Genomic DNA, 8,950 nt, shown 5'->3' with positions numbered 1-8,950 from the left:
CCAATCTGCCATTAGGGATTACATGCAGGTATTAGATGGTGATGCAAATGTTAAATTGTATATTATTTATGACTAGACTATCAAAGGTAGGCCTATAAATATGCCTTTTCCTGTTCAGTGTGTTTTCAATAACAGAACCTTGCATTTAACAAGGCCCTGAAAAAGTAACAGCTACTTGGGTTTTGTGTTTTATTTATTTTTTTATATTTTGTGTGCATATTGTGGGGTTTTTTTTTTTTTTTTTTTTACAAATGTATAACCAGTGGTGGAAAAGGTAGACTACTTGCATGTTTTACTAAGTAGCCTATCAATACTGCAATGTAGAAATACTCTGTTACAAGTAAAAGTCCAGAATAAAAAAAGAAATAAAAATACTTGGTTAAAAGCACAAAAGTAGGCTATTGATACTTGAAGTATCAAAAATAAAATAACTCTCATGCAGAATGTCCCATTTCATTATAAACATCTTTCGAAAATAGCAGATCTAGGCCTACAAGCTCACAGTGCATCGCGATGCATTGTGAGCTTGTAGATCGTCTATTTTCAAACGGCCAAACTGTATAAGGTTGAAGTGGTTAATGTATGTTTTGTAATAATAATCAAGTTACAAAGTAAGTAACTAAACTAACGTTTTCAAATAAATGTAGTTGAGTAAAGTATATAATATTTGGATCCAAGTTCAAGTTGTAAGTGGAGTAGAAGTAAAAGTAGGCCTATTGTAAATTGGAAATATTCAAGTACAAATACCTACAAATTGTACAGTACTTAAGTACATTTTACCCCACTGACAGCTACTTTGTTTTATTTTTTTATGTGTTCTATATATAGCCTATATATATATATATATATATATATATTATATATATATATATATATATATATATATATATATATATATATATATATATTTATTTGAATGCATGCATGCATGCATTTCTTTTCTTTTTTTCTTTTACAAATGTATAACCCGATGGAGTGACTGACTGGCGCCTGACCCAATGGAATGACATATGGAATATGGTATTATGGAAATGTTAGACAATGAATGAAGGGGCCAGCCCAGCCAATGGCAGCTCGGGGGGTGGAGTCGGCGCTACGTAGAAGAGCTTGGGTTCCACAGCTATTTCTCCGACTAGAGTATAGAGAACACAAGCTCTAATATTCCAGGTCTGAGGAAGAGCCTTGCACTGCAGTCCGGGACCGGAGCTGACAACCTTTCTTCTTTATACACCTCTCTGTTGTTCTAGGAATACTAAACCGATGACCCGGTGTCTGCCTGGCTGTGTCCGAAGAAGGAACAACCAGAGGAGGACCGGCCGGCCGTGACAACAGCCTCCTCGATCCCGTGTGTTCGCTCCGCTCTCTAATAACTGGGAATGTAATCTTTCATTTTTGCGTGGAAAAAGCAAAGGCGTTCTGTCTGTTTCCCCCCCGTTCTATACGAGAGAATGCCGGACGGCTTCTTTTTCTAGAGAAATGCGCACCGATCGTTTGTAAGAGGCGAAGGGAAAGGACTTTTTTTTGGGTGATTTTGTTGCGTTTCTTTTTTCCTCCCAAGGATTGTTGAGTGCTACGGCTCGGGAATGCATCCGTTTCTTTGATAAGCTTTCATGTTGTTAAACGTTGCGTTTAATCGAAAAGCTCTGGGATCCAGCGGGGATCTGCTACTGGATAAAAGAGAGGAGAGCCCGAGCGTAAATCTGCTGTAAATGGATCGCCATTCCAGTTTCATCTCCATTTGGCTTCAATTGGAACTGTGTGCCATGGCTGTTCTTCTTACTAAAGGTACGGTATAGCCAGGACAACATCGTGTCGGCGAGCAGATCTAGTAGGTTTAGTAGTGGGCCTGATTGTTTTAGCGTCTCCGAATCGAGTTAAAATGGTTATCTTTGGAACGGGCTTGAATTTAAGACGTAAAGGGGGCCATGGCATGGCTCTACTATGCCAGTGGAGTGGATCTCAAACTCAACTTAATTTCAAGGACTCTCATTACTCTTAATAGTGTACAAATATGGACCCTTACGGGTCTATTTCACTGTATCCTAAACAGTGAAACGGGACCCATTTGTGGGTCGCGGACACATTTTTATGGGCCCCTTTAATTTTTTGTCTCCTACATTTTGTTTTTAATTAGGCTATTATTTCAAATCATTAAAAAAAACATAACCAAAAAGTTTAAAACAAAAATGCAATGATTTTTGGGTCTCGACCTGAAGAGTTTGGGAATGGGAACAAATGCCTCATAACGGGTCCGTTTGGTTCCATAATCCATTTGTCCATTTGGAACCCCCTCATCGAACCCCGAGGGTCCTGGGGATTGGGGACCCCGCACTGCCCTGTCCGACTTGGCCGCGGGTGCATTGTTGTTGGGCTACCGGCAGAACAACTAGACGCAGTGCCAGTGTTGTAAACGTGTTACTGGTCAAGTTCAGTGTCACATCACAAACGTAATATTTTCATTATAGCCTACCCTCCAGCGCGCATTCTTATTTTCACTTTTGAGGTCTTCTAAACTGGCCTACTACTTTCTTAGTTATTTATAATGAAATATAATTGATGATCTTAGGCTACTGTGTTCTTAGATCTAATCACTCACAATCACAAACAAACAAGTGATCACGGTGACGGTGTGGACCCCTTAACGTTTCATCCCCAAACAAACACGTCGAATTTGTAGGGGCTGATTTAAAACTTAAATTGCACAGAAACAAGAAGCCAACAATCAATTCGTCCTAATATGAAACACTACAACTCCAAACTCGAAACACAATACTATGTCTGGCCTAGTATAACCCATAGCCTACTAGAGCTTTGAAAGAAAAGCAAATACATTATAATTATATTATATATGGAAATGTATGTATACACTACACACAAACACACACACACACTAATAAGTGGGCTTGTGTATAGGGAAGAGTCTTAATGATAAGGTTGCTGGAGGCTTTTTAGATGAGCCCATGGGTCCACCCCGCCCCCCCCAAGCGCTCCTGACCACAAGTAAGCTTGCGTGCAAACTGAAAAAGGAGACTCCTGCACTGCAGCTCTCTCTCTCTCTCTCGCCCCCTTTACGAGTTTCCATTTGGGTTGAAAGAAATTGACTTTGGCAAACAAACCACTAATTATAAGCTACACGGTTCCTGTTTTATAATATAGAGGAGAAAAAAAGGGGGCAATTTTGCACGAAAGGCTCTCAAATGCAAAATTTATGTTAGAATAAGGTTGTTTGTTGAAGTCTCTCAGTTATACCTGGCCTTGTGCTAGGCTACACTTCTGACGATTGCTTCTGAAACGAAGGCCTGTGCTACTTGGTTAATATTAATGTTACTAATGTGGACGTAAGAAAATAAAATGCTGTACGCATAAAACATCTAAAGTTGTAATTATATTATAGAGTTGTTTTGCTTCAACCTGCACTGTACGCATATGCCATAACCGTTATAACTACACTAAATCTAAATAACTACAATTTGAGCCTATATCCTAACTTAATTAGGTGACTTTTTGTGTGTGTACTATTACGTGATATAACCAGTTACTATGTAACACACGTGGGGCTCTAGATGTAATATTAACAGCCTGACTTCTCTCCCGATGCCTTTCCAGGAGAGATAAGGTGTTACTGTGACGCGCCGCACTGCGTAGCGACAGGATACATGTGCAAATCGGAGCTAAACGCATGCTTCACCAAGGTCCTGGACCCCCACAACGCCAACTCTCCGCTCACACACGGGTGTTTAGACCCCATAGCCAACGCTGCAGACGTGTGCAGCAGCAGCAGCTCCTCCAAGAGCACAGACGCCCTCCTCGCCGGGGTCTCCTCCTCGGCGACCACGCTAGAGTGCTGTCACGACGACATGTGCAACTACAGAGGTCTGCACGACCTGGCACACACCAGAGACTCAACAGGTAAGAAGAGGACAGCTCCTGAGACTTGCTGGTGCGCACTGCACTGGCATCTGTTGAAACTACTTGGGTTGGCATCCGTCAAGATTTGAGCGGTTAACGGTCCGATTCCTTGACAAAAATATATCGTCGTTGTCGGGCCGAAATCTCGTATCTCCAAGTTTCAAATGTGTATGTTTTTTCACAAAGCAAAGCCCTGCTTCATCATAAGGCTGTCACAGAAAGGTAGTGAAAACAGCAGATCTGGCAGATCGGCAGTTTTCACTATTTTAGATCATTTTTAAAATGATAAACACAAAACGAACGGTTTTGGACATACAGGGTTTCCACCCGACAACGACGATATATTTCATTTAGACTTTAATTCAAATGTTGTGGTTACAGACAAATTCAACCATACATACGATATTGCATACGTATTATTGTAGTGGTTCTCAAAGTGAGGTCCAGGGTACCGTCTAGGTTACTTCCAAATGGACCCTTACAGGTCTGTAACTCTGAGAGTGTACAATTGGAACAGGTTCCATTCGTATACTCTCAAGAGGTGTGGTGGTCCTTGAAATCAAAACGTGTGTGAACCACTGACAGTGTAATAAACCGGTTCTGGGGCCCGGGCCACAGGCCTAGCGGACTAGGCTCCAATGTAGCCTGATGGTGCGTATCGGGGTCGAGTCCCGATCCAGGCGGCCTTTGCTGCGTGTCACTCCTCATCTCTCTCTTGCCATTTCCTGTCTACCTAGTGTCCTATCAATAAAGGCATAAAAGGTCCAAAAATAAATCTTAAAAAATAAATAAACTGGTTCCGGAAACGGTTCTAAATGTGATGGAACCAATTCCGGTTCCGGATACCAGCCCTAGCTGAAACGCCAACAAGTGGTATAGTTTATAGTGACATAAGTTTTCATGATGTCAGTAAACATTTGCCTCTTTAGTTTTCCCAACTGAAATACTGTCAGCATTAAGATTTTTCAGACACCTTTATAGACACGCACCCCTCCTCCTTTTTCTTTCTCTTTTACTTATAATTTTAAGCACTTGGACGTAGATCAGATATTTTATTTTTTACTGCATGTGTGCACCATGTAATTTTCCCACAGGGTTAGGAATGTGCCTTGTAGAATGAATATTCCTCGACGAGACTGCATGTTGGGCATAAATACAGGCTCGTTGAGTTATGAAAAGGTGCATAGACTAAGGAAGGGGGAACTCTCCTGTGAGGATTTCTGTCCAGTGTGAGCTATAGTTTATTAGCTGAAATTGATTTCTGGCTCTCAGCCAGGATAAGGTGACTCATTCCTTTCTGCTCTCTCTCTCTCTCTCTCTCTCTCTCTCTAGATCATAGTCGGTACCATCCAGAGAGCAGCAACAGGAACCTGGTGACGCGGGTCCAGGAGCTGGCCTCGGCCAAGGAGGTATGGTTCCGCGCGGCGGTGATCGCCGTGCCCATCGCCGGCGGCCTCATCCTGGTGCTGCTCATCATGCTGGCGCTGCGCATGCTCCGCAGCGAGAACAAGCGGCTGCAGGACCAGAGGCAGCAGATGCTGTCCCGGCTCCACTACAGCTTCCACGGCCACCACGCCAAGAAGGGCCACGTGGCCAAGCTGGACCTGGAGTGCATGGTGCCCGTCACGGGCCACGAGAACTGCTGCCTGACCTGCGACAAGATGCGGCAGGCCGACCTGGGCAACGACAAGATCATGTCCCTGGTGCACTGGGGGATGTACAGCGGGCACGGCAAGCTGGAGTTCGTATGACTTCCTGCTGTGGGACTATGTGACTCTTCCTCTCCACGTCCTGTTCTTGGCCCGGAAAAAACTAAAAAACGCCTCACTCATTGGGGTTCCCTTTCTTTCATTACTTAAATGAAAAAAAGAAGAGACATTTCCACCACCTTTTTTTTGTTCCATTGTGCCAGCGGCGGGCACATGTTGTCTTTCTTTCAATGGCGGAAAAAAAGACTAGACTGACTCTCACGCTGTGTGGTTATTGCTATAAAGGAGCACTTTACTTGAAAATGAAAGGCGAGCCAATGAGGAGCAGAGTTTCAACTTGAGAGGGCGAGGCTGACGTGGAGAGACAGACGGACAGAAAGAGAGACAGAGTTCTGTTCGTTGCTCTTGAGGATCCTGGACTTAAAACACTGACCGTTGAAGGATTCTAAAAATCTGTCTTATTTGCACATTTGTAAAGATACAGAAAGCAAAAGAGAAAGCGAACATCCAAGTTGTCTTTACTTAATAGAAGAAGAAGAATTTTACACTGACACCAGGGTACAAAAAGGACTTGTCTGAGGAGTTAAAAGAAAACCTAGAAAAATTCAGATTTCAGTGTTTTGACTGTAGAGTGTGCACACTCCTCTTGTGTACGTTCCGTGATTCAAGCTTATTGTAAAGATTTTAAATATATATATATTATATTTTTGTCTGATGAACTGACCAGTGTGTGTCTTGCTTTGGGTGAATGTCCAACATCTCTCTTTGTGATCAGACTATAAGCTTGATTGTGAGCGTGAATGAAAACATCCATTAAAGGTGATTTTTTATTTAGTTCAGGGGGCTCGTTCATTTTTTTTCTGTTGCAATGAACCACAGGGCTCTTGAGAAATGAGTACCGATTATGTTTTTCTCTCTCCCAGACGAGCCCTCATTTATCAACGTGGTGCAGATCAAAATTTGGGTGTACACCGAAATTTAGGCAAGTCTCTGCATTTATCATTTCAACTTGACTTTGACTTTGGTCTAGGGTAGGATCAAATCTCACGTCAAGTCCTGAGGTGGTGTAGGAATCATCCTACACCACTTTGTTCCATTGTAGACGTGCGGAGCAGCATTGTCTAATTATCTGACAGGCAATGGACACATGTATCCACTCGAAAATGTATATCCAACACAATAATAAATAATCCTGTGAAAATATAACATTTTATAAAAGCATAGCCTATAATAGCCGGCTACATCATGGACATTCACGCCGATTTTATTTCCAAGTTACAATGACAAGCATTAAGCAATTTAAATCTAGCTATATGGAAGAAATCTACGGTTAATTGCTTTAACAGAATAAATCTTAAGATTGGAGATCTGGCTCAGAACAAGCACAGATACGAACGCATGCGAGAGCATTTTCGGGACCAGCGCGGCGCCGCTGTGAGTCGTGAGTCCTTTTGTAATATGGATAAAACCCAGCCCAGCGCACGCACGCTGCGGATGATTTATTTGGGGGGGTCCACGGCCGGGGAGAAGACCAGCGCGCAGGAACGGTAGACCCACCTACATGATTGCTAAACACTCAAACGTGCATAGCGCTCGTCGCCGAAATTGGGTTGAATTAATATCCAAAACGTAACCGTGGGGTCTCTCAATTTATACAGTAGCTACTGTACACTATGTTGGAGTTAATGATGAAACCCGACGTGGCGAGCCGTGAGATCATGGCCATGGGGAATTATGATTGCTTGTAACCAAATGAACGCGCTCTGTCTGCGCACGCACGGCACGGGTAGGCTATGGTTTAAATTAATATCCAAAAGTATTCATGGCAGTGACTTGTGCCATTCATGTCGGCTGCAGTGCTATAGCGTCCTTGTCAAAGATTGTACCGTTGGTTAATCCCACGTTTCCACTGTCAAAGACTGCTGTGTAAACCAAAATGCTGCTGTTCCAAGTAGCCTAGTTTCGTGTGTAGGTGTGTGCGTGCATGCGTGCATGTGTGCGTGGTCTGTGTCGGACGCGGACATGGCTTTTCTTTGGTTGTTAGGTCGTATTCGGGTTGTTCTGGTCGTAAAATCGGGGCGTTTCTAGAATAATTAAGGGCGTGTTATTTAAATTTCAGCCTGCGCATTTATCAATGCTGGGATCAAATGTAGGCCAGGTGTGTCTGTTTAGGAAGCATTGATAAATGCCGTGCACACGTTGCCCTACGCAAAATTTGGTGAAAAAAATAGACCATTTTTTACACTCCAGAGAGAAGCGTTCGGCACGTAGCCAAACAGAGCTATTTTAGCCGTGTATGAAAATTCCCACATTCATGTCACGCAGCTAGAGGTGTGTGTGTGTGTGTGTGTGTGTGTGTGTGTGTGTGTGTGTGTGTGTGTGTGTGTGTGTGTGTGTGTGTGTGTGTGTGTGTGTGTGTGTGAGTGTGAGAGAGGGCTTCTTCTAATGAGTAACAGAACCACGCTGCTTTGGTAGTGTGAAGTTTCAAAGCCAGGCATGAGTGTGGGATTGGCACACTTGTTTGTGTGTGGTGTGTGTGTGCGCGCGTGTCTGCAGCGCTGACAGTAAAGGCCTTGTTTTACAGTAATGCTGTACATCTGACTCAGTCATTCTTGAGCCCTCTCCAGAGGTCAGATTCTCAGCTTCAAACGACTCTCCCTCCCTCTCTCTGGATTTATTGTCTCCACCAGCCGAAGGCTGAGGGAGAGTATGTTTTCCCCTCCGTCCGTGTGTCCGTCCGTGCGTGCGTCCGTGCGTCCGTCCGTCCGTCCGTCCGTGCGTCCTCGCAGTTTGTGAGCGCCAAATCTCAGTCACCGTTGGCCCGGTCGCTGCCAAAGTGAGCACACACATTCCCTGGATGCCAATCTAGAACCTCTGCCCTAAATTTTTCAAATGGGCCTTTTCTAGCGCCAACTAGTGGCCAATGTTTGTTAAACACATTTCTGTGCACTACTCTTACAGATTTTGTCCAAAAATCCTACAAATCGGTAGGCAATATCTCGACAGTCATGTGATCGACACGGATCTGTCCGATTTTGCATATTCCATCCTGATTGGCTAAGATTGGCTTCCAAAGTTTGTGGGATTGAGCCGTTTTGAACAAAATGCCTCAAATCACAAACGCAAAGTGCAATTATCATGAAATCGCGCACACACGTTCCCACTAGGCCGAGGAAGAAATGCCACTTAATTTTTTTTTAATGAGCCTCATGGTGGCGCTATAACAGCCCGATTTGTGGTTTTACCTATAACTCCACCGATCAGTTTCAAACTTTGTAAGCGCACTCCCTAGAGGCTAAGGATAAACCTTTGCCCTGCATTTTTCACATCAG

General features: G+C 43.6%; 1 protein-coding gene across 1 annotated transcript; it reads left to right on the top strand.

The window, feature by feature from the left end:
* The first annotated feature begins 1,148 nt into the window (after positions 1 to 1,148).
* On the top strand, positions 1,149 to 6,455 carry bambia (BMP and activin membrane-bound inhibitor homolog a). Its single transcript, XM_080752011.1, has 3 exons — positions 1,149 to 1,785; positions 3,607 to 3,909; positions 5,242 to 6,455. The coding sequence occupies exons 1-3, from the start codon at positions 1,710 to 1,712 to the stop codon at positions 5,658 to 5,660; spliced, it is 798 nt and encodes a 265-aa protein (XP_080608137.1). The 5' UTR covers positions 1,149 to 1,709; the 3' UTR covers positions 5,661 to 6,455.
* Positions 6,456 to 8,950: the final 2,495 nt, after the last annotated feature.

The sequence above is a fragment of the Nannobrachium achirus genome (assembly GCF_963921795.1).
Source record: "Nannobrachium achirus genome assembly, chromosome: 21".
Classification (NCBI taxonomy): Eukaryota; Metazoa; Chordata; class Actinopteri; order Myctophiformes; family Myctophidae; genus Nannobrachium; species Nannobrachium achirus.
The sequence above is the reverse complement of the archived record's forward strand: the minus strand, read 5'-3'. Positions and strand labels throughout refer to the sequence as shown.

What these genes read in the sequence shown, in the direction of transcription:
- bambia (XM_080752011.1), top strand. Translation starts at nt 1,710, where the DNA reads ATGGATCGCCATTCCAGTTTCATCTCCATTTGGCTTCAATTGGAACTG. An exon ending in GGCTGTTCTTCTTACTAAAG is followed by an intron (nt 1,786 to 3,606) that starts GTACGGTATAGC and finishes ATGCCTTTCCAG; the next exon opens with GAGAGATAAGGTGTTACTGT. An exon ending in ACACACCAGAGACTCAACAG is followed by an intron (nt 3,910 to 5,241) that starts GTAAGAAGAGGA and finishes CTCTCTCTCTAG; the next exon opens with ATCATAGTCGGTACCATCCA.